Below are 26,125 nucleotides of genomic sequence, written 5' to 3' on the forward strand. Positions count from 1 at the left end.
TGGCACGTCTGTCATGGCCGGGTGTCACGGTGTCAGGAGCGTGAGCTGGTCGCACTGCGTCTGCAGGAGGAAGCACATGAATGCTGTGATCAGTGCACTGGTACCACAGCCAGGACCCCAGCCAGGACCCCAGCCAGGACCCCAGCCAGGACTCCAGCCAGGACCCCAGCCAGGACCCCAGCCAGGACCCCAGCCAGGGCCCCAGCCAGGACTCCAGCCAGGACCCCAGCCAAGACCCCAGTCCCACCTCAACTCCCAGAGAGGTCGCCTAGGCAACTATAGATCTCTAATTCTGGTCAGGGTGACTAACATCAACCAGCACAATGTCTGAAGAAGCTGGTTGTTCGAATTCAGGTTCCGTACCCAAGGCCCTCCAGAGCTGACTTAATTTCGTGCTAAGAGGGGTGATGTCTTCTCCGCCATCTCTCCCTCTGGGATTCAGAGTAGCCTTGAGCAAGGACATTAGTTTGTCATTTATTTCTCTTTAGCATTTTTAGAGGTGGTCCTTCTGTTTCTACCATGCCCGCTGCTCTCTGTGCAGGAAACTAAGTAAACTTGTTTTCTTTATAATTAAATAATTAATTAATTTTGGAGGGCCCTTCCTTCCCCTTCTTCAGTTTTCTTATCTTAGGTAACCCCAATTTCTTTCAGTCATTTAGTCACCCAACAAACATTTCTGTGCTTCCTGATTTTTGCCCTGTTGGGGTCTTTATTCTATACGGTTAATAGATCATAAACAAAAGAGCTAAGTAAACCTCGTGCTACATTACATGGTCAGAGTCTTGTCTCAGAGTAATCAGAGTAACAGAAATTGGGACTTTGGGGGTTTGTGGTGCTTTTCCTGGGATATCTACTTTCACTTACCTCCATAGAGGAGGAAACAACCAGGTAAAGAACCATTCCATCCAAATCCGTCTTGAGGAACCAGGGATTTTATTGGGGTCACTCACAGGAGCGAGGGGGAGGGGCGCGCACAGGAGCGAGGGGGAGGGGTCACTCACAGGAGCGTGGGGGAGGGGTGCTCACAGGAACGTGGGGGAGAGGTGCTCACAGGAGCGTGGGGGAGGGGCGCTCACAGGAGCATGGGGGAGGAGTCACTCACAGGAGCATGGGGGAGGAGTCACTCACAGGAGCATGGGGGAGGAGTCACTCACAGGAGCGTGGGGGAGGGGCGCTCACAGGAGCACTGTGGAGGTGTCCGCTGTATGGCTGACTGAGGGAGAGGTATCACTACATAGCCCACCCCAGCATCAGTGATGATTCCAGAAGCTACGTCCCTGGGATCCCCCATATGATGTGCACACTGTGTCGTAAACTCTCTCCTGTCCACTCTGTACTGCCTAGATAGCCCCAGTCTTGTGAGTTCCCTGGGCTTTGTGAGCCTGTGTCTTTCTGCAAGAGGAAGGCTTCAATCCCGAGGAAAGAGCCATGCAGCAGAGCGAGCAAGTCCCTTCCTGTGGCAGTTATGCTCACCTCTAACTCAGTGGCTCAATGTGACAGCGGTCATTTCTTAGCCTCTGTGGGGCCTGGGGGTCGGGATGCCGCCACAGCTGAGGCACTGCATGATGTCTGAGGCTCCAGAAGAAAACAAAAGGGACAGAAATCATCTAAAAGACAATTTACTCCTGTGTCTGTCATCTGGAGGCCACGTGACTCTGTCCACGTGACCTGGACTTCCTCATAGTCTTTACAAAATCCACATTGCACTTAGTAACTCAACCTTGAAAGTCACAGAATAGCTCTTCCACCATGCTCTGGGGGCCACGGCGGCGACACGGAATTTCCTCTCAGGGTCCGGAGGAGGCGCACAGATCCCGCCTCTCAACAGCGAGTGTCAGTGCTAGGTTTAAGAACACATTGACAGAGCCATCTTTACAAAATACCATCTCCTAGGGTGGGCAGGGTAAATGTGCGGAGAAAGTAACATTTAAACCCAAACTTAAAGGAGGCAAAGGAATGAGCCGCATGCTGTTCCTCCCTGAGGCAGGCATCGGAACGTGAGGTGGAACGGCCTGGAGACTAGCATGGCTGGCCTGATTTTAATGTTCATTGCCTCATAATCAAAGGGAGCAGTGTGCAGTGGGCGAGATAGGAAATGTTGAGTCTGAGGCGGTAAAAGCATCTTGGGTCTAGTTTATGTTAGAACGGGTAAAAACTGAGGTGGATTAGGTGTGTTATGAGAGGTGGGGTCCGGGTGCCTGAATGGTGAGGTTGTTTTATTCTGAGATGGTGTGGGGTGAGTCCAAGAGAAGCCTGCGGAAGGAGATAAGCCCTTTAGTCTTAACGATGACGATGACACGTTAGAGATGTTTACTGACTACTCAAGTGGGAGTGCTGAAGAGGCATTTAGATAAATAACCAGGAAGCTCCAGGGCTAAGCTGGGTAGAACACTTGAGGAGCTGCAGGCTGAGGACGGTGATCCCTGCAGCCAACAGCAGTGACTGCAGACAGAAGCAGGGGATGAGCCCTACAAAGTCCCTGGAAGAGAATGGGATGTCCTGGAAGCTTAGGGGGCAAGGAGGAAGGATGCGTTCTTAGCTCTGACAGATCCAGGTTGGGGCTGAGATTGTGACAGCCGTCATGGAGTCATTTGGTAACCTATCTGAGCGGTTTCAGAGGGTTGGAGACAGATGCCTAACCGAAATGAGCTTCCAGAGAGGGGAAGTGGTAGTGGTGGGGGGACGCCTGGGTGGGAGGTTGACAGGTGGCACTTGCTGGGAGTTTGGATCAAATGAGTGCGGACAGCAACAGCGTTGCAGCTAGCTGGGGACATGTCACATGTGCTTGGCTGCCCTGGGAGAAAGAGCGAAGTGCCTGTGCATTGTACGGGTGGATCTGGATGACTGTGGAAGTGGGGCATTGTAGGAAGGACACCTCTGAGTGTCATCCTCCTGTGTGCTTTAGTGTAGTGTGTTTCCCTAACCCAGGGGTTACATGAGGTATGGGCATAGGTGGCTGTCGCACAGGTCTTCAAAGCCATACCTCGGTACTAGCTCTGCCCCAGCTAGTAGCCACAGCTATAGCCAGTCTTCACCCTGCCAAGAATCCTTGATATACACAAATAAGTGGCCCCCACCACACACACACACACACACACACACACACACACACACACACACATGCTCCCTGAGAAGGAGGCAGCCTGGTTTGGAGCAGCAAGAGCAGATGAGGCGAGGCATGCTGCTCAGTGGCTCCTGTCACTGCCTCCCCGTCCCTCCCCCCACACCCCCACTGCAAGTCATTTAGGGAGGGAATCTCAGGGACGAGTAAGAGAAACACTGGACTAGTGTGGGACAGATCCTCTCTGCCCTTTACTTTAGATGGAAACCACTGGGAAGAAAGGTCATGGAATTGTGCAAGAAGGGCCGGGATGGGGTGGTCCCTTCCTTTCACTGACTGGGAGAGCACATCCTGGAAAAGCACGTCCAGCCCCATCCTCTGTTTCCCCACCATCCCACAGTCGAGTGAGTCCAACGCTCCCTAAGCTTGGCACCTGGAGATCCATCTCCTTCCACTTGGTTCTCATGCCTGGTATGCCCTCTCCCTCGACATGTCACTGTCCTTAGAGTTAAGCTTCAGTTTTGTAGCCGAGGAGACGTAAGCTTTGAAATAATAAAGTCACCTGGCTACGTTCGTGCAGATGTAGCTCCAGGGATCGGTCAGAAGCAAGCCTTACTGGTACAAAGTTAAGATCGACATTCCAGATCACGAAACAAGGCCGGGTCGAGGGAGCATGGAAGCAATGCAATGTCCTCTTGTCCTCTTGTCCTTCCGCCACCCCTCGAGGATCCGTTATGTCATTGCCGAGAAGGCTGGGTGCATTGTGAAGTTTTGACCTGTGGAATGGAGCACGGCGCTCTTGTGTTATAAGGCCATGGTCCTCAGCCCTCCTAATGCAGAGTCCCTTTGATGCAGTTCCGCAGGTGGTGGTGACCCCCAAGCCATAACATTATCTTCCTTGCTACTTCACAGCTATAACTTTGCTACTGTTATGGATCATAATGTAAACATTTTTGGAGAGAGAGGTTTGCCAAAAAAAAAAAAAAAAAAGTCTCCAACCGCAGGTTGAGAACCAGTGTTTTGAGGAGGTACTTACGCATTCAACAACGTTTACAGGGAAATTAAAATTCACAGAAGAGTCTACTGTGAGCTGGCTATAGTGGTGAATGCCTGTTATCCTATCACGTAGGAGACTGAGGCAGGAGGATCAAGACTCTGTAGTCAGGGACTGGGGAGGTGGCTCAGTGGTTGACATTCTTATAGGACAAGGCCAAAATTTAGATCCTCAGAACCTTTGTGAATGTCAGACGTTGTGAGTCACTTCTCATTGTAGCCATGAAGGATGGAGGTGCACCCGTCCTGCCCCCGCCCCCAGCTAACCATATTGATGAGCTCTGGGTTTGATTGGCAACTGCCTCAATGAAAAAGCTAGAACTAAAGAGAATTATTCCTGACATCAATCTCAGGCCTCTACACACTTGGCACCCACACATACATGTGGAAGACATACATATATGGCACACCACACACACACACACACACACACACACACAGAGAGAGAGAGAGAGAGAGAGAGAAAGAGAGAGAGAGAATTAAAGCCAGTTGGAATTATATAGTAAGACTGTCTCCTCTTGCCCCATCGAAAAACCATATATACCTTTATATTTATATAGATGTGATATAATACATCAAGAATTAATTTAAAAAGTGAGGCTGCATGAAAGGCCTTTGTCTCACACCACTGTTTGCGTCTTTATGATTTTTCTATGGCAGGATTATAGTATCCTAAGTGCTACTGTGCACTTGGATGGTGGAAGATGTGGTGTGAACAGCCAGCATTATTAACAAGGCTGCAGTCATAGCCTCCCTCTTGTCTCCATCTGTCCCTTCTGTGCCATTTGGTTACCTTGACCCCCTCTTTCCTTGCACTGGCCCATAGACAGCATTTTGTACTTGAAGATGTCGCTACACAAGAGCCCATTTTCCACCTGAGGAGAGGGTAGTCTCGTGCCCTGTGCCTTGATGGAGTAGATACTCTGGCCCGCTGTCTGTTCCTCATACCAGATTACTTTCTATTTCTCTGGTGCACTGAAAGGGTGTACTCTGCTTTCACAGCCAAGCCACTCCCCAGTCGGTCACCACCGGGCTCTTCATCAGACGGGCTTGGTTTTTTACAAGGTGTAAAAAAACTTTAAATGAGCTCATCTGGTTCTTCACAGATGGGCTTATGCCAGAGAAATGGCCGTGTGGGGAGGGAGGGGGTGATTAGCAGACTAGGTACTGCGGGTCCCCAAAGCTGACTGGCTTCATTCATGCTCAGGCTGAGTGTTGTGAAGAACAAACAAGTCTTTGTAACTCTCGATCTTAGAGCCATGTGATTTTATAGCTCCTTTCTCCTGTCCCAACGATTACATAGCTTATTAATTAAGTTCCTTGTGGTATAGCAAAGAGCTGCAGGGTACTGAGAATGAAGGCAGGAGTAATTAAAGGGGCTCTTTAAGAGAAAGTGGCCAGCCCAGTACATCTGATTATACCACCTTCTCCTCCTTATTGTCCCTGTGCAGAGCTGCCCAGAAGTTAAATTTGTCGTCTAAGAAGAAGAAACACCGGCCTTCGACTCCGTCTGTTGCGGAGGCTCCCCTCTTTGCGACCAGCTTCAGTGGGATCCTGCAGACCTCACCTCCCCCGGCTCCACCCTGTCTCCTGAGGGCTGTCAACAAGGTGAAGGACACTCCTGGCATGGGCAAGGTAGGTGCCAGCTGCTGCCCCTGCGGTTTGATCAGTGGGTGGGGCTCCGGGAAGGTTGGGAAAGAAGAGAACAACGTTGGGCTCTCCTTTGCGAAGATGAGGAAGTACCAGGGACAAAAAGACACACGAAGGAGTTGGTTTGGAGGAACCAACATGCCCACTTTCTGGGATTTTATTTACCCAAGGCCAACCTCTGACTGAAAACAACCATGGAAAAACCTAGGGGGGAAAAACCCACAAAGATGCTCAGAATGACTGTCACTGCAGCACATGGCTATAGTTAGATCTTACTCATGTTCTTTTCTGTGCCTGATGTTTTAATGGAACTTTACATGGGGAGGTGCCACAGATCTGTAAGGTCTATCCATTTCTGCGGTCCACAGACTGGCTACTAGAGACTGTAAAGTCTTCTTGGTGTCTGTCGCAAATTGAATAGTACACTAAGTTGGAGATCTGATCTGGTTTGGGTGGGGAAGGAAATGGCGCTGCCCTGTTGAGCAGGACCATGGACACTTCAAGAATAGAGACTCCCAACCCAGAAGCAGAGGCGGGAGACCCAGGGAAAACACCACAGTGAAACAAGATGAAGATATTCTTCCTTGTGGTGCTTCTGAGTCCTTCTCAAAGAAGTGGTGACTTCCGCATCTGCACCAGATCACTGGCATGAGTTCTGGGGAGTGGTTCCATAGCTTTCCAGCCAAGAAACGCAATTTGAGGTTGTCACAAGGACTTGGAAAGACGCAAGGGAAGTCTGTTACAGGACATTACCAGGATGCGTTGATGATAACTTTATTTCTAAACGTCAACTCTTAACTCTTTCTCTCCCAAGATAAAGGTCTGCGTGAAGTAATTTATGGCTTAATCTTCAGTGGAGGAAATAAGCTGGGACTTAGAAAAACAGGTAGCCGGAGAGATATAGTGATTCTATTCATTATTTTCGTCAGAGTGCAGATATACACAGAACATGGGACTTGACGTTGGCCTTGGGTCTTGTTTCAGAACCCAGCTGGTCATGCTGAAGCAGAGCCAGGTGTATACACTATGATTTTTGTCCTTTTGGCATCAAATTCTGGTTGTGCCCCAGTTTATAGTCTCCAGATGACCATGGTCCCTCCAGAAAGACCCTGCATCCTGTGCCTGATCTCCTTCACTCTCTTCTTCCTGTTTCTCCCCTTTCCATTCTGCACCCCTAGTTCCACCATCTCACAGGGAAGCCCTTACTTCATAATGCTTTCCCCGCTAAGTAAACTGATTTTAAAATGAGGTTAGATAGAGCAGTGGTTAGTGTAATAGAAAGCCTCCAGATTTAGAATGTTCCATGGTGTTTCTCAGCAGATGAGGGTCAGCTGAGAAAACTTTCAAGTCCAGGGGTAAAGACAGACCTTAAGCAGCAGTCCCTCAGGGCTGCTCCATCTTCACACGGTGTGGAAGGCAGTGGAGAAAGCAGACTAGCCCAGGATGGAGTCTGAGGGGCAAAACCACAGAGAAAGGGCCATAATGTCTACACTGGAGCTATGGTAGCTATGAGATGAGCTTTGAAGGGCCGTGAGTCTAAGTGACTGCAGGCATCCTTCTTTCATTGGAGTAAATACACAGGGTAAGGTGTCTCATCACAGACAGGACTACGTGTGCAAGGACGTTTAGTTTGTTAATGTGTTGTGACTCCAATGTCAAAGGTATGCCACAGGACAAGGTGAAAGCTTTCATCTCTCTCTTGTTCTTGCTTCTCATCAACATCCTACCCTAAACATCGACGTGGTGTCTCTTAGCAAAGGTTCCAGGTGCTTGGCCATCACAGGGGACTCATACATTTACAAGAAATGCTGCCTTCATCTCTCACCCTGGCCTGACACCATCTGTGTGGATGTTTCTTGAGGGAGGCCTAGGCCTAAGCCTTCTGTGTAAGGCCTCCTGTTCCCTTTATCCACATCCCTAAAGTGCTCCATGAAATTCCAAGACACAGGTGACAGGGCCCTGAGGCCAGGTGTCAGGGTGCTGAGGTCAGGTGACAGGGCACTGAGGCCAAGTGACAGGGCACTGAGGTCAGGTGACAGGGCTCTGAGGCCAGGGAGCAGAACAGTGGAGAGAGTTCTTGCAGCCAGCAGTGACTGAGCCCTTGCCGAAGAACAATCTGGATGTGCAAGAGCACAGGGAGAAACTGGATTTCGTTGCATGTAGCACGTATGCATAAAGAGCCTTCTAGTATATATCCATTCCCAGCAGTACAGCTAGTAGATCATTAACTCAACATTTGATATTAAAGTTTATTATCCATCTCTCTCATGTGCAATTCAGAAATGCAACCAAAGACCAGAGTTTGCTATGAAAATGTCACGGGCATCCATCCGCGGGTGAGTCACAGGAGAGATGCCGTGGCTTTTATCCGATCGGTGGCCACATGGCAGCCGAGCCCTTCCTCTGCCTGTGATGACCTTTGAGGAGCAGTGGTGGGGAGGAAGTGACACTTGGAGGGGTTTTGTCCTCTGAGAGGTGGTAGTAGGGGTCTACTTGCTACGTTAAAACCACGGGGAGGCCATCTTCCCACATACCTACCCCTCTGCAGGCTTCGTCCTCTTCCAGAGATGCTGCACTGCATTTGGGAGCTGCAGCTTCTCCGCTCCTGTGGGGAAAACTTCATTCATCCATCTATTAAAATGATTTTACATTTTAACATCTCAAATAAATATAGTTGAGCTTAATATGTAGCCGAAGTAATTGATGCTATTTCTATACGTTTGAAGTGGATGGACTTGATTGAATTGCCTAAAATCACTTTGTGTTCCAAGTGTTTCCTGAGCACCTACTGTGTGTCAGGTGCCGCCATGATGGACAGAGGTGAGGGCCTGTCTTCATGGCACTTAGACCTAGGGTCTCTTCCAGGCAATCAAAGAAATGGCATTGATTCAGAGTGTACTGGCTGGTCTTGTGTGCCAACTTGACACAAGCTGGAGTTATCACAGAAAGGAGCCTCCCCTGAGGAAATGCCTCCATGAGATCCAGCAGTAAGGCATTTCTTTTCAATTAGTGATCAAGGGTAGGAGGGTCCATTGTGGGTGGTGCCATCCCTGGGCTGGTAGTCTTGGGCTCTATAAGAGAGCAAGCTGAGCAAGCCAGGGGAAGCAAGCCAGTAAGGAACATCCTTCCATGGCCTCTGCATCAGCTCCTGCTTCCTGACCTGCTTGAGTTCCAGTCCTGACTTCCTTTGGTGATGAACAGCAGTATGGAAGTATAAGCTGAATAACCCCCCCCCACACACACACACACAACTTGCTTCTTGGTCATGATGTTTTGTGCAGGAATAGAAACCCTAAGACACAGACCAGTATGAGGGGCCCTGACTTAAGGAAAAGTCATAATTACTGACTTACCATGGCTGTAAGATGTGCAAAGAGCTAACTACTATTAACTGGCTTTGTAAAGGCCTTCTTAATAGACAGATTCAAGTGATTAGTGGATCAAAGCAGCTTAGCCCCCATTTATATTTCATTGATTTGGCTTATATGTAAATGATACTTGTAATCTGTTTGAAAATGGTTCCTTCTCTCCTAAGTCAGTAAGCACACTCTATGAAATCTGTTTGCACAATTAATTAACAGGCGTGTTCAAGGTTCATTTCTTAGTGTGTCACGATGTAATGAGAGACCTCTTCATCTGAGGTCGCAAGTGCCCAGAGAAAAGTCTGTTATCTGTGTAACACTTGTATTTCCTGGCTCTATAGCTACATTTAAAGCAAGGACAGGGATGGCCGCTGTCACACTTGATTGGTGACAAGTCCCCTTGGAGTTTAGTTGTTTCTTACTTCCCTGGTGAATAAATGAAGGGAGGTGTATGAGGCATGAAGGGAAGGTGAGGTTTCTTTTCTCTCACAGCCCCCAGGAATGTCTCAAAACGGTAGTAGTCTGTGGGTAATACCTAGTCCCTCCTATCCCTCAATGTGTTTTGCAAGAATTGGAAACTTCCTGTAGTGGATTCCAGAAGCAAGGGAAGAAATTGCACAGAGTTTTGAAAGAATCATAAAGAAACCAGATGCAGCAAGTGTGAGGAGGAATTATGGGAAACAACTGGGGACAGGCTGGGTGGCTTCCCATGCTTGAGTCACTAGGCAAGTAACCTTAGAGACTTCCAGTCCTTTGGTTCCATAGTAGGGCCACTGATGGAGGCTGGACGTTGGAAAGTCGAACGCCCATCTCAACATAGGTACTTAGAACAAGGAGGATTAGTGCTCAGCCCAGTCTCCATGCAAGTATCAACTTTTGAAATCAAAACAAAACCACCCTGTGCCCACCTAACCTAGTTTGGTAGGAGGTAGGCTGCCTGGGGTTCATTGGTTCACTGAGAGCCCAGGCCTACCCCTGCTCATGGCCAATCGGCTGGGACCTTGCGGAGCCTCCCTGAGAGTCTTCCTCTTTGAACAGCCATCCAAACATGGGCAGCTTGGTGGAGGTGGATTTCCTAGGGCAACAAAGGCTAGAGCCATTAATCTGTTCTCCACTGTCCAAACTCAGCGATGGCTTACTTTAACCTCTGATAATCCCTGGGCACACACACACACACACACACACACAGATACACACATACAAACATACATAGGCACACACAGACATGCACACACAGCACATACACAGACACACATAGAGACACAGACACACACACACACCACATACACAGACACACACAGAGACATGGACACAGACAGACACAAATACACAAACATATACACAAGACTCACAGACACACACACAGACACACACTCACAGACACACACACACACACACACACACACACACACACACACATAACTCATGTCACCAGGTTCTGTTTTGTCTCCTTTTAGTTTCAACTCTGAAGCTTTCTTTGTGTTGTGTGTAAACTAATAACCGAAAAGAAAAACTTTCATGAGTGTGTTTGTTAGAGCTCTGGTCTTTTGAGCATTTCCTGACATCTTCAGGGTCGAAGTCCTTCCATTACTAGATCCTTGTAACACTATAGAAGACACAATTCCTGCCCTGTTGGTGTCCTTTTTTTACAATGAGAGAATAGCAATAAGATTTAAATTAAGGTAAGACTTTCCCAACTAACTTAGCTATTGCTCATTTATTTAACAAGGAGAAATGGCAAGCGGCAGCTTCACGAACTGATTTCAGGTCCATATCAAGGAGAAAAATCTTCTGCCTTCCAGCCCAAGAAGGTCCAGGTCATTGAAACACATGCAAATTACCCTGTTCTCATTACCGCATTTGCTCTTCCCCCATCCCGAAGCTTTTATCCGGGAGAAGAGCAAAGATTTGAGCCTGCCTTTAAAATTCATTTCCAGTGTATATGAAATAAAACATGCGGATGGGATGGGAAATTCTGGATCCTGGCAGTCAGTCACCGTCACTACTCCGTCTTCAGTACAAATGACAGGAAAACTAAACCATGACATCGCTCCTATTTTTGGTGTACAGTTGAGGAAAAAGAAGAAGTGGGCCTGGCTGCATTAATAAATACACATTCATCATGATGGCTCACCTGATAGCTCTATAAATTAAATTGTTAGCTCTTCCAGGAAATAAGCCCGTGTGATCTTCCACTCCCTAATTGCAGTTATGCCTTTCCACGCTAAGCTGATTTTTGGCTGCTTCAGCTGAGCTCACGGAGCCATGATTGTTGGGTGGTGTCTTAGTTAGGGTTTTACTGCTGTGAACAGACACCATGACCAAGGCAACTCTTATAAGAACAACATTTAATTGGGACTGGCTTACAGGTTCAGAGGGTCAGTCCATTATCATCAAGGCAGGAAAATGGCAGCGTCCAGGCAGGTATGGTGCAGGAGGAGCTAAGAGCTCTACATCTTTTTCTGAAGGCAAACAGAATGAGACTGGCTTCCAAGAAGCTTGGAAAAGGGTATTACAGGCCACACCCAGAGTGCCACGCCTACTCCAACAGGGCCACGCCTACTCCAACAGAGCCACACCTTCTAATAGTGCCACTCCCTGGGCTAAGTGCCTACAAACCATTGCAGGTGCTTTGAGTTTTTTTGTTTTGATTTGCTTTTCTTATCTTCTCTGCCTCTGTGGGCCTGACCCTTCTTTCTCTAGCCTGTCACCAGAGGCAGGAGACATGGAGAAGCAGCTCTGGCTCTTTAACCCTTGTGAAATTGGTTTTTTCTCACAGGGATTTGGGCTTTCACCCAGCCCTGGGCTGCACGGCCTTGATGTCACTGAGCCCTGGTAGGAGCCTAGCTCCCAGGCACTCCCTTGCAGGGAACACAGTAGACCTAAGTCATAGAAGCTCTTCTCTAGGATAGCCACGCTACTCTGACATCCCAGCATTCATCATTCTTGCAAATGGAAGGAGACCTCTTAGGAAAATGAGCTGCATGAAAGGCCCCTAGTGAGAAAAGGCACAAAAAGTCTTTTGTGAATTAAGTGTGGGACGATTTGTAGTCCTCCCGAATAATGTGCTTCCTTTAATTCTGTGGGAGGGTTGCGTCGGTGCCCTTTTCTGTTGTCTTCCTACTCAGGTGGACTAGAAGGCGTAGGCAGTACATTTCTATGAATTCTAGTATGACAGACATACTACACATAAAGACCTTAGTTTCCAGTCTCAGATGTTTTCATAATGTTGCAGACTGGGTGAGGAAACGTCAAGGCTGTTGAGGAGGAATGGCCCCATGTGCTGCCTCCTGTCCTGGCTCTCCTTTCTGTAGCTCTCCTGATGCATGGAGGGAAGGGGAATTTTGCAGCCGGTGTCTTCCGTGGAGAGAGAGCATTTTCAGATTCACTTAACCTTTCGTACAGCTCTTCAGGTGAGGAACTAGGTCATCTGAAAAGTCTCAAGGTTAGAAAGATCTTCAGGCATAGGGCCTTTCCAAGAAATGCACGTGGGCAAGCCCAAAATCACAACCTGTGTTCCCAGTGAAGGCTTTTTTTTTTTTTTCTTTCAGCTTCCCCCAGTAGGCTAGAAGCTTCTTGGGAGGAAAAAACTGCTTTGAAAGGCTTTACATAATTCCCTTTAGTGCTTCGAAGTCTTGGGCGGACTTTGAACACTACGTCAGTCCATCCCGAACGGGAGCAGAGGGGATGATGCAGAAAGGCCAAGAACCTGGAAATGAGGAGACTCCATGTGCCTGGCCCCGGCCACTTCTCTAGGCACAAGTTGTCCTGGCAGACAATATCCATGTTATGTCAGAAAGGTGACAGTGCCCAAGGCTGGCCCCATCAGACAACACAGACTGTCCAAGGCTGGCCTCATCAGACAACACCTACTGTCCAAGGCTGGCCCCCATCAGACAACATATACTGTTCACATTCTGAATCTTCGTAAAAGCCACTTGTTGGACCCTGCACATTTTGTGTATAAGGAAATTAAGGCCCAGGAATGGGGAGTAATTTGAGTAGCCATCCATGGGAGAAGATGCAGGTTGAAGCTTTGGAATGAAAACTATAAATCACAGTTGGAAGTCACATTAAGGCCGCCTGCATCTGCTTCTCAAATCTGTTATTTTTTCACCTTAAATCTACTGGTTCTGTATTTTTAGGTGAGTGAAAATGGTGTGTGTGTGTGCGTGCGTGTGCACACGCATGCGCCTGCACATTCATGTACATCCATGCATGTATGTAGAGAGCATTTTTTATAAATAGACTTTTGAAAAGCTAGCAACCTTCTTTGTGATTGGGGATGGTCTTAGAACTTAGGATCCCTGTTATTCCCAATTAGCACTGCGACTTGTAGACTAAAAACATGAAGTAACATGAGGAATTCTCTCTGGAATAAATGTCACTGTTTCAATTGACCAAAGAGCACCATAAGATGCATTATAAGGCCAGGTCAAGACTTTTTATCAGGCTTAGTCCAAAACCCACCTTTTATCAATCTAAGCACAATTAGACAATCGTTAATGTCAAAAGAATGGCAGCTCTGTTTTACGCTCACATTTCTAATGTCTTAAATCCTATGTCTCTCCCTCACTGGTGGCTGAAAATTAATTATAATTTGCTATAGTCGTCACATTTAAATGGGATTGCTACTAAGGTTTTACAAAGGAAATAGGAAGTATAACACGGCATGTGTTGACGAGTCTGTCTTGGTGCCTAACCTGCTAGTGGACGCTGTGCTTTTATCTGTTGCTGATTTGCATCAAATGGGAAATATTTTCAGACCTTTCTGATGCTTCAGTGAACTAAAATGTATCATTAGGGATGTGAAATCATTTGGCATGCTTTTTTTTTTTAAAAGCAAGATACACGTTCTTCAGATTGTTAAATAGTTGCTGAAATCAAAATCCCACCTCTCCCTTAGAGCCCTGTTAAGGACCCACCCATTGTGTCCTTCCCCGTGGCTTTGAGCTGTAGCTCTGTCCTCCAATCTGTGATGACAACCTTCTCAAAAGAAGCAGTGATTGCATTTGGACTTCCAGACAAAGCTTCCAAAACCAGTGATATTCGGGAGCATTTCGGAAGTGTTGAGCACAGAAGCCACTCTCCCGTTCCCTTGGTTACCTGTGCCCCATGCCACAACCAACAATTCAGATAGCAATGTTGCCATGTGGAGCTCAGGGGAATATTCTTCACTAACAATGACTATGAGCTGGACTGGAAACACTGGGCCAATGAGAGCTAACCAGAGTGGGGTTTGGCTCTGTGCTTTGTTTCCTTGCTGAAACCATTGGTAAAATCAGTGTCTCTTTCTTTCTGTCTGTCTATCTTTCTTTTTCTTTCTTCCTTTCTTTCTTCCTTTCTTCCTTCCTTTCTTTCTTCCTTCCTTTCTTTCTTTCTTTCTTTCTTTCTTTCTTTCTTTTTGTGTGGTTTTTTGAGACAAGGTTTCTCTGTATAGCCCTGGCTGTCCTGGAACTCACTCTGTGGACCAGGCTCAGAAATCTGCCTGCCTCTGCCTCCCAAGTGCTGGGATGAAAGGTGTGCACCACCACCGCCCGGCTCAGTGTCCGTTTCTTAACTGAGAGCTGGTTGTGGGCTTCAGCTCTCTTGGTCCAGAGCATGAGGTTGAGAGCGTTGTGCTGCTGTACAAGGAGAGCTCCTGTGTTCCACATGTGTCAGGCTCCTAGGCCACCCTGGCTCATCACCAGGGCCTCACATTAAACGTTCACCACCTCCACTCCAGAGCAGTGCCACCGGAGCTGCATTTGAATCCTTCCTGTATACATCACAAATCCACAGACAACAGTGTCTGCACAACATAGCAGCTAAGGCTAGCTGTGGGTGGGAGGGAGGGCAGACAACTGAGACCAAGCAGTGAGTTCAACTTAGCAGGCAGAACAGTTGGCACTGATAGCACGGCGGGCACCAATGGAGGAAGTGCCACCAGGAACTCACACTGGAGAAGGATAGTTTGGCCCCGTGGAGATTTCTGAGTTGAGATCTGTGGCATAGGCAACTTAGAATCTCAACTTCTGTTTAAAGAGGCATGCTGCCAGTCGGACGAGCACCATATTTAGTTACCCTCCTGTTGCTACTGTAGGATAGCCCGACAAAACTCAACTAGGAGAGAAGGGGCTTATATGGACTACAGGTCCTCGAGGCCCAGAGGGCAAGAGGACAAGGCTGGCCTAGCGGCTGGGAAATGGAGAGAGAAGGGGGGAGGGGCAGACAGGAAGTAGAGTCAGATTACAAAACCCCAAAGCCTGCCCCTGGTGAGATACCAGCAAGGATCCATCTCCTAAAGGTACTGTAGATTTCCCAAATAACCTACAAATAACTAGCCAGGGACCAAGAATCCAAATATACGAGCCTACTGAGTATGCTCCTGAGTCAAACTAAAACACAGTCTGTGGAAACAGTTCTGGGAGAGCGGCATCACTAAGGCTGCCATGTCTTGCCTCATGGTCTACCCTCTGCTCATATTTCTCCCATCATGAATCACAGGGCCTTCTGGGTCTCAACCCATCTACCTCCCAGACACGATCCATTGCATCATCTCATGTATTTCTGACTGGCCCCCCTTTTCTGTTTTGCTCATGAACTATCCCCATGTTTGTTTATGCTTCACAGGTGTGGTGAATTTCTAGTGAGTTTTTAGACTATATTAACATAAGAAGTGGCAGCTCTCACCTCAGTGGAACAAAAGAGATGGCTTATCCTGGAGTCAAATAAGAGTGACCCTGGTCGGGAAATATAATTTCAGGTTCCCTAGATACCAGGTTCTAACATGGTATCAAGTCCATGGGGTTTTCAGTGACAGAATAAAGCAAGTCATGAAGCGCGACCCTTTTCCAATGCATTGGTGAGTCAGAAGGGTAGGCAGGTCACAGAGAAGCAGGGGGATCTCGGCTAGAGGCCCCAGACACTATCTGATGGCATCCTTAGCTTTTCAACTACTGGGAACTAGGATTCTACTTATACATCCCAAAGGATTTACCTAATAGTCACAGAGAGGTTAGGTCCCATACCAAGGAGGGTGATAGATGGCTGTGAAGCGGGCCTGAAGATGCCCCAAGATAGCTTGGCTCTGGACTTGCCACACCCCAGCATCTCTTTCCCACTAACCAGCCTCTGTCGTCACAGCTTTGCAGGGATTTTGGATCTTGGTTGACTGATATTTCTTCCCTGTCCCCAAGAATAATTGTCTGGGCACAAGCTGCACGTCAGCCATACGTTTGGCAGTGCTATGTTCTGGGTGTGGTCTGTCCCCTGAAGGTTGACATGCTACAAACGTTGTCCTCAGTTTTGCCATGTTGAAAGATGGTGGACTGGTCAAGAGGTGAGACTTAATGAAAGATAATGAGGAAACTGAGCTGTCACTTCAGGGACAGATTGATGGAGTTTGGTCCCTTAAAGTAGATCATCATCATCATCATCATCATCACTATATTTAATAGGGAAGCATGGCCCTCAGATATACCTGGCTTCCTATTTGGTTGTATAATCTATCCGTATAGGCTTCCAGGATATATCTGTCACGTTGTGATGTAGCCAGGAGTCCTCAGACTCATGGCAATATTGGTGCCACCATTTTAAACCTCCAAGCCTCGAATTAAATAAAAATCATTTTCTTTGTAACGTGTACAACCTCAGATATTTTTGCAGCAAGGAAAAAAAAAACAAATTAAAATAGGCATATAGAACTTCCAAAATTAAAATATATTAAATATAGAGCATAGCAGTCCTATGTGATAATTCCCTTTGCTTTTAACTTTATAAAACCGTCCTCCATCCATCTTCTACCCATCATTCATTCATTCATTTATTCACTCACTCAGTTTTGTATTCCTTATTTTTTAAGTGTCAAGTTACTTTGGGAACAGTCAAATAAATTAAATTTTTTTCTCCCTCCTTATGGATCCCAGAAACTGCTATTCTAAAGAGTTAAAAAAATCATGCGTTGGGTCGACAACTCAAACTAAAAATACCTATTATTGTTATCGCCACTCTGCCTTAACGTGCCAGAGGAGACCAGAATTTATGCAGGGTAATTGGCTTCTTGGCTCGTCTTCTGCCCTGTTCCTTCTTACTGAGGACAGCGGAGTATCCCTGCAGCTGCTCATCACTTGTGGTGACAGCGGCCATGCAGACATCAGGGAAGGCTTGACTTCACTGCCTTCAACGCTTTAATATGTTGCCTTCGCGCAGCATCCTGCAGTCAGTTTGTGTGGGGGAGTCCCAGCAACAATGTAAACATTTTTCTGCTTAAGACACATGTCCTCTGAAGTAGGAAGAAGAAATGGTACTTTGACGAGGGATGGCTGTGAGGGGCTTTGCTTGAGGTCAGATCCTAGCCCTCTCCTGTTCTTGGTCAGGTCTGTTCATCTCTGAGGCACCTCCTTCACAGTCCTTTCTTCTCTGGCTATCGACAGAGAAACTTCATGCATTTTGAAATTCCAGTGTTGTCTAGCCTTTCTTGAGTTTGGCTTCTTAATAGAGAATAACCCAAGGAATAGGCAAGACCTTAAAGTTGTCTTGAATAGTGCTTGTCCTGTGAGGTGGCCAAGATGAGACTAGGAATGGCAGGAGGGGCTGCACCAGTTAGAACTCTTCTTAGTTTTAAGCACAGAAAACCTGACTGGTCTTGTGAAACCCTGGAGGGCCACTGTGTCCTGTCTCCTAGCCAGGAACACCCAAATCCTGTCTGTGATTCTTTATACACTGCAACATCAATCTCTACCCCTGAGTTGTTGAGTTCCCTCAACAACTGCTGGAAATTCTGAGAGAGCTTCCCCCACCGCCCACCAGCAGGCTGCTGTCCTTTCTGGTACAAACCTTAGAAGTGAAATCCTGAGGAGGGGGGCTCAGCGCAGAGTAGATGGAAGGATGGAGGGATGGTTTGAGTGTCAGGCAGAGGGTCCCGTCCTGGAGAAAACTGGGCAGTTGTGCATGGGTCAGTCCTGGTAGGCCGAACATCCGAAATGAAAGTCCAAAATAGACGTGTGAGGGAATTGTGCCAGAGCTCAGGTGAAACCCTGCGTCTAAGTGAAGGCGGTCATTTACCCAGCCAGTGTTAACTAAGTATCTACCATATGTATTTCTGCATATGAAAGGGGTATCCCCGGGGGCATGTGTGTGTGTGTGTGTGTATGTGTGTGTGTGTGTGTGTGTGTGTGTGTGTGTGTGTGTGTGCAGGTCAGAGGTCAACCTTGTGCTTTCTCAGGAACTACTCACTCTGGTTTTTGAGGCAAGGGCTCTCCCTGGCCTGGAGCTTACCCGTTCCACGGGGCTGGCTAGCCAGTGAGTCCCAGGGTTCCTCTGGCCTTTGCCTCTCTAGTACTAAGGTCGCAAGCTTGTGCCTCCATGTTTGGCTCTTTACCGTCTCTGGGGGTTGAACTTGGGCCCTTGTGCGCTCAGGTCAGGCACTTTACCTATGCAGTCCCCTCCCTGGCCCCTACTGAGTGGTTTGAAATCCTGTAGCAATTGCTGAGCCGTTGCTAATTGGAGAAACTCAAATGATGGCGTGGAGATTCGCTTGGGGAGTAAATTGTGGGAAATCGCGGGCCCTCCCCACTCTGTTCATGGCACATCTATGAACGATTTCTCAAGAGATTGGGGATACAGCCCTGAGGCAGCTCCAGCAGCATTAAGTCAGCCTGGATTTCAATTTGTTGATGTTGATGAGGCGCCAAGGAATAGCTTCCATTGCTACAAGGACACCATTTTCCCCCACAGGGCCGCCTGGGCCACCTGGGCCACCTTGGCCTATTTGTCTCCATCTTGGTCCACGTTGGTCCATGCTGTCTTGAGTTTTGTCTGCTCTGTTTGTTATTTTGGGGCTTTGTTTGTTTGTTTGTTTGAGACAGGGTAGTCTCAAACTCATGGCAATTCTCCTGCCTCAGCCTCCCGAGTGCTGAGATTACAGTTGTGAGCCATCATGCCTGGCTCTTCCTCGCCTCTGAATGCATTACAGTCCCTCTGCAAGCTTTGGCTTGGGTGTCACCTCCTTCCCCCAACTTAAAGAAGGTTCCCACAAGTCCTTGTGGTCTCTTGCATTCCCATTGCACCCTGAGCTAAAACTTCTACAGCATTGCTTTTACTACCCTGATTTGTCCCCCTTTCCTGGGGGCCCGAGAGCTCTTTGAAGACTGGGGCTGTAACTGGCTGTACTGTGCCCCCATCCCCACCCCATCTCTCCCAACACACAGAAGGTGCTGAAACATTTATTCATTCAGACTCGGCCCATGTGGTGGCAGTACACCATGTGATCACCATCCTGCCTTTGTTCTCTGAACATCCCCTGGCAGTCACTTCTTTGTCCCTGTTTACTTGACGAGCCACACTTGATGCTCGGCCATAGGGGAGACTCTCTGTACCAAGTGTCACTCATCTGCCACCTCAGCCCAAGCTTGGAAAGTGCTGATAAGGAATGAAGGTTAGTGTGTGCTATCTTTCTGGGCAATTTAACATTTGAGAGCAGAGACTCTTAAATCCTCTCCAGGAGGCAGAGTTCCCATGCCAATGGATTCGTGAAACCACTCTTCCCTAGAGCGGTATCCATGGGAAATCCTCATGTGCTCCCTCTATATGCCTGTTCTTTGGGCTGAACATAGTTGGGAAGGAATTCTGTCCTTCCTACCCAATTCTGGTTTGGCTCTAACGAGTTGCAAAGGTTTTGATTGGTTCTCAGGTGTCATATCCCTTCAATTGGTATTTTTCAACATTTTAGTTCAGACTGGAAGTTTTAATGCCTGTCAGATGCTACATACAGGCAGATAGGCCCCTTTGCTTTGTGCCTTTTACCCTCTACAATCCTCCTCTGACTCCCCAGGGTTTGTTGGCCTGCAAAAGGCTGCTTATGTCCCAGAGACTAGCTGCCATGGCTCCTGACATTCCCCCTCTTTGCCCCACCTGAGTACTGTGCACATGGTCCACAGCTCGTGAGTCATCCATCAAGGGGGCCCTAACTATTCACCACTTCCTTGGAAAACACTCATTGGAAAACACAGGTGTGCACTCAATTCAGTGCACCGACCACCTGCAGCTTACAGGGGAATTTCTCCTTGGAAGGAGACTCATTTGCCCTTGGCCGTATGTGGCCCCTGCCTTTAAAGACTGTTAGGAGAGGAGGGACCTTTTTTGAGCCATACATAAATATTGCCCCAACCACTTCTCCCGTGAATAAAACTTCAGCTGTGATGCAGCTCCATTTTAATCCTGGCCCTCTGTTTGGGGGTTCTCAGGGACTCCACAAGTTTCTGAAGTATAAGAACAAGCCTGTCAGGCCATCAGCTGCCATTCTCTGAGGCAATCTGATGTGAAGCTGTCAGGTTGCCACGCCTGCCATCAGCGGCATCCTCTTTTTCTGAGCACAGCCATCTCTCCAGCCACATCTGTCATCAACCCTCAGTCCCCACGCCTACCATGCTTCCCTTAGACACTGGTGACCAGCCCACAGCAGCCAGTTAGTATTCTGGAGGCTCCCATGCGCCTGGAGAAAAGAGGTTTGAACTCTGGCGCTCGCCTTCCAGACAGAGCTCCTAAGGGCAGTCATGTGGACGCTACATGCTACTAGCTTCATGGGATGCCTGGGTGCCTGCAGCCAGTGTGGACTCTGTACGTGGGTAGCCTCCACCCCTCTTTGAGAAGCAACAGATACCTTAAGAGCCAGGGCGAGCACTGACTGGAAGGTGTTTCACTGGGTGCCCTGAGGAGTGGCAGCCTTCACAGTTTAGAGGTGGCCGTTTGTCAAGAAGGACATGAGGTAGACGGGAGGCCATGCTGAAACCCAGCAGTTCAAAGCTGCTTCCAGCTTGATCTTGGCTCGTTCGTGACGAGAACACGGTTGTGTAGGCAGCCCTTGACACTTCATGGGTGTGTGGAAGAGGGGAAGAGGACATTTGGGGAACAGCCTGGGCAGCTGCAGATACAGAGGGAAGCCATTTGGTGCGTGCATTCCTCCTTGCCCCCAGTGAAGAGCCGGCCTGAAGGACCAAGGTGTCAGCACACAAAAGCTAGGGTGTGATACTCTCCCTAAGGGACCAGGATGGCTTGCTCAACGAAGAGAATGTCAGAATATTACCTCAACCCTGACTTAGCATTGGGATTCGAAACCCACGGAGCAAAGGGACAGTCTCTTGTGTCTTCTGCAGGAGAGACAATAGCTAGTGCTGATCTGATTTGAGCACACCTCAAAGGGTTCTACATTCAGATCTCCATTTACATACGTGATACATTTATACTATATACATCATTTACATATATGGCACATTTATATATTAGTTCACTTATATATAGTATAGTCATATACCGACTTGTTTACATATATGACACATTTGCATACATCAGCTCATTTACATGCACAATACAGTTACATGTATCAGCTGACTTACATACATACTTTTTTACACACTAACTCATTTCTGTACACTAGTGAATTTACACACGCAGCACGTTTATATGTACTAACATGTTTGTGTTTTATTTCCATATCAGTCATTTACATATATAATACAGCTATGTCAGTACCCCATTTGCATACACTAACATATTCTATATAGCAATTTACATATTTCAGTGAACTTTCATATAAAATGTGTCTGCATGCATCAAATTATTTATGTATGCATATTTTCATACGCCAGTCATTTACATACACAACGCAGCTATGCAGCCCGCTCATTTGTATGCACAAGACATTCCTATACACTTATTTCTACATAGAGCGTAGTTACACATGCCAACTCATTTGCATATACAATACTTTTACTCACCAACTCATTTGCATACATATATACTTATATACATCGGATCATTTTACATGTACATTTGCATACCTTAACTCATTGGAATCATCTTTTCTTAGAGATCAGAGACCTAAGCCTGTTTTCTGTCACCTCGGTTGATTTGACTCGGGTCCGTTGTACACCTGTGCACATCATAACGGTCCTGGTTAGTGTGAAGGTATATCTGGTTAACCAGTCATTTCACCAGCCAGCCTGATGCCCACAGATTCCTGCCTTGGCAGCAGGCTTGTCCCCCAGGGCTCCCCAACCCTCGGCAACTCACTTTGCTACCTCAGACTCTTTGCAGAACGGCATCTGTCTCCCTAGGCAACTGACCATCACTGGTTTTGTGTTTTTTGCCTGGATGGTACAGGACCCCAGTCATCCCCTAGGCTCATACTGTCTCAGAAATGGCTATGGTCAGGCTTAAAGCATTTCTCCTCTGTACCCAGTGCCCACCTCCAACAGCAAAGCCCAGGAGCTACTTACACAGTCGGCAGACAGCGTGCTAGGGACAGAGAGAACTGAGAGGAGGAGGAAGGATAGGAATCGCTATCCAGCTCGACAATGGCGGTGTGATTTGCTTGTATTCACGGTGGAAAGCAGACTCTTCGAAAAGCCAAACCTCAGGAGAAAAGCGGCATTCTTGATGGGAGTCTCAGGAGGATTTAGCAAAGATCTTATGGGCCACTCGGCTGTGTTGGTTCATCCCCACCCTGGGCTGGGGCCTTGGGTCCTAATGACCTATTCTGAGTTTTATACACAATAGTTGTCCCAATGGTGACAGTCACCTTCTGTATAACGCAGTTTCTCAATAGACCTGTTTGCCTGTGGCCACCACTTCCAGGTCCTCTCTGGACAGACTGCCGTAGTTCTCCATGTGTTCCCAGGATCTGTGTGTGTTCTGGCCCTCCTCCTTCTGCACTGAGCCCTTCTCCGGAGCACAGTAGTGCTACAACATTGCTCTGGACGAGCTTCTCTTGCCCTTTCACACAGTAGGGACGCAGCAGTGTCAGCTACTGGATCACTGTGTGTTGCTCTATATCAAGTCATTAAACCCTTAACCCCCTTTTTTGGAGTCACAGTCTCTCACTGAAACAATTTGGCTAGACTAGGTGGTGAAAAGCCCCAGGGATCTGCCTCCCCACCTCTGGGGTTCCAGATGTGCACAACCTCACCCAGCTTTTTACATGGGTCCTGGGGCTCCTAGCTCGAGGCCTTAAGTACTTCGTTCACTAATCTTTCTCCTCACCCTTACCTTTGACACCTCTCCCCACCACACACTGCTTCTGTTGTGGATTAACAAGAGATCTGCCCGGTTAAGGAAAGTTACTTGGTGTCTACATGTTGGAGCAGAGGGGTCAGATTTTCAGGTAGACTAAGCCTCTTGTCCCAGTGCTCCTATTCCATTGTGAAGTGCCTCCCAGTTCCCTCTAGACTGGTTCTTCTGGAGAGGTGTGTCATTGACTTTGGCCTTGATCTCTGTAAGTTTGGTGGCTGCTTCATTCAGTCAGTGACAGACCCTTCTCTGGAGTTTCGAGAGCCGTGGAGTTTCTCAGAAGAGGAGTTACCACCCCAGCTCCTGGGTGCAGGAAAGTCCTACCCCTCAAACTCCTGTCATTCACAGATGCAGTCTGTGCAGTGCAGAGGTCGCGTCTGCAGTGTATTGTCACAGATTCTTCTGTGAGCCCGCAGTTCACATGCTGTGAGGACATTTGCCCTTCTCTGCCCTGGAGAGAAACAGGAAAATGATTTCCTGGTGAGACATCAGGCACTTGTAAGAGCCAGACTTCCAAAGAGGTACCACTGTCAGGAAGGCTAATCATCCAAATGACGGACACGCATGGCTGCCTCCCGTCTTTACAACACCTTGCTTGAGACGAGATGGGCAGGCCATCGGCCTGGCGATGGAGAATCCTGTTAGAACAGCAGCCGCAGGGAACAGCTTTATCCACTAAGGGTGACAAGTGAGGCCAGTGCACACAAAGCTGGAATAACATGACCCTGCTTTGCAAGTGTGCTACGAGACCCAGGACTGGTGTATCTGCCCTGGGAGGAGGTAGGGGAGATGCCTCCGTCACCCTGGTGGTGGGGTGGTGGCCGCTGGGCACTCATGTGGCCTGTTGGCAGCAGTGATGAGCTCAGGAAATGGAGAAGAAAAATGATGTTTTCATGTTTCAGGCTCTGAGTTGGCTCTTCACTCTCTGTAGAGCTAGACATGCTGCCATAGCAGGGGACATGAGTTGGTGGGGTATTCCTGCCAGCAGGGCCTGTGTAACGTTTGCATTATTCCCGGGGGTGGGGGCTGTTCTCAGGCACACATGCCTGTACTGCTGGTATCGCAGCAGCCGTCACCTCCCACTGGGCCACCAGACTCCGCCTCTAAGCCCTCTTGTTGCTAGTTCCAGAACATGTGGGAAGGTTGCCATGGCATCTGTCTAGAAACCCCTTAAATGTTCATGCCCAGCCATAGCCATTGAGACAGACGGTAGATTTGGTTCCCAAGGGTTTTGGGGAGAGGAATAAAGAGTCACTCTTGGAGGCATAGAGTTTCTTTTGAGGGTGGTGGGAATATTATGGAGTCTAGGTTGTAACGATGGTTGTACAACATTTAAATCTTACATACACACACACACACACACACACACACTCACACATACTGATTTGGGGCTGGGAGGTGGTTGGTGAAGGACTTGCTGCACAGCATGAAGACATGAGTTCGGATCCCCAGAATGCCTGTAAAACTGCTGGCCATGGTGGCATTTGCCTGTAGTCCCAGTGGGTCCCTGCTAGCTGGGCTATTTGGGTAGTTCCAGGTCAGTGAGAGACTATGGCTCAAAGCAAACAAACAAAACAAAAGGTAGATTGCACCTGAAGAAAGATACCCAAGATTGTCCTCTGGCCTCCACACATACATGTGCCCTACATGTGCCCCCACACACACACAAACACACACACACACACACACACACGCTTAAAGTGGGAAATTCTGTAATATGTAAGGTTTGTCTCCAAAAAATTAAAAAGTAAATTAAAATAGAAAACCTAAGTATTTAGTCCTGTTTCCTGGGGTGGAATCACTCCCCCCCCCCGTGGGATTCTCTTGCTCCTCTGGTCTGTCCCATGCTAATGTCCAAGTTCAACTCAAGATATAAGGCACATTGTTTCTTTCTATTTACTGTGACCTATGAAACCCCCATCTGGACCTGGATGAAAGCTAGCTGAGACACCAGGCCCCATACAGCTGGAATGCCCAGGTCTCTGTCAGGAAGCACCCTGCTTAGAGAAGAAGCAGAAAGCTGCGGAGGCCACTGTTCCCTGCCACCTGCTCAGAACACCTTGATTCTCTGGTGTGACTATTTTTTTTAATAAATATACACATCAACAGAGTTATTGACATTCTTCCCAGACCTGAAGTGGAACAAAACCTTTCTAACTGAAATGGAACACACACAGAATAAGAAATAAGGGGGAAAAAAATCACAAGGACTGAACGAGAAATGGAGAAATCCACCTCACCAGAAATGGAGGAATCCACCTCACCATGGCTCCTGGTGATATGGGCAGGATGTTTAGGTGCAAATTTAACCTAAATTAAAATACTGACTTCTATGCATTAAAACCTAAAGGTTTACCTAAGCCACCATACTTTTTAAAATACATGGAGATTAGTCTCCACCTGAAATCAATTCCCTCTGGTCACCCCACTGCTTACTTTTAGCTCTGTAGGGTTTGGTCCCACCCCCTTTCTTCTTGTGTTTTTGCTTATTGGCCATTGGCTGGGGTGGAGACACATTCAGGAGCTCATGCAGGAGTTCATGCAGGAGCCCATGCAGGAGCCTATGCAGGATCCCATGCAGGAGCCCATGCAGGAGCCCATGCAGGAGCCCATGCACGAGACCATGCAGGAGCCCATGCACGAGACCATGCAGGAGCCCATGCACGAGCCCATGCAGGAGCCCATGCAGGAGACCATGCAGGAGCCCATGCAGGATCCCATGCAGGAGCCCATGCAGGAGCCCATGCAGGATCCCATGCAGGATCCCATGCAGGAGTCCATGCAGGAGCCCATGCAGGAGCCCATGCACGAGACCATGCAGGAGCCCATGCACGAGACCATGCAGGAGCCCATGCACAAGACCATGCAGGAGCCCATGCACGAGACCATGCAGGAGCCCATGCACGAGACCATGCAGGAGCCCATGCAGGAGTCCATGCAGGAGCCCATGCAG

General features: G+C 48.1%; 1 protein-coding gene across 2 annotated transcripts in view; it reads left to right on the forward strand.

Annotated features, from left to right (window-relative positions):
• Kif26b (kinesin family member 26B) overlaps nt 1-26,125 on the forward strand; it is a 428,179-nt gene that overhangs the window by 301,348 nt on the left and 100,706 nt on the right. For both annotated transcript variants that reach the window (XM_031390948.1, XM_031390954.1), the window contains one exon: nt 5,566-5,749. In XM_031390948.1, coding sequence (XP_031246808.1) covers nt 5,566-5,749 — 184 coding nt within the window. The remainder of the gene's footprint in view (nt 1-5,565; nt 5,750-26,125) is intronic.

Source organism: Mastomys coucha, unplaced genomic scaffold, assembly GCF_008632895.1.
Source record: "Mastomys coucha isolate ucsf_1 unplaced genomic scaffold, UCSF_Mcou_1 pScaffold1, whole genome shotgun sequence".
NCBI classification, from domain to species: domain Eukaryota; kingdom Metazoa; phylum Chordata; class Mammalia; order Rodentia; family Muridae; genus Mastomys; species Mastomys coucha.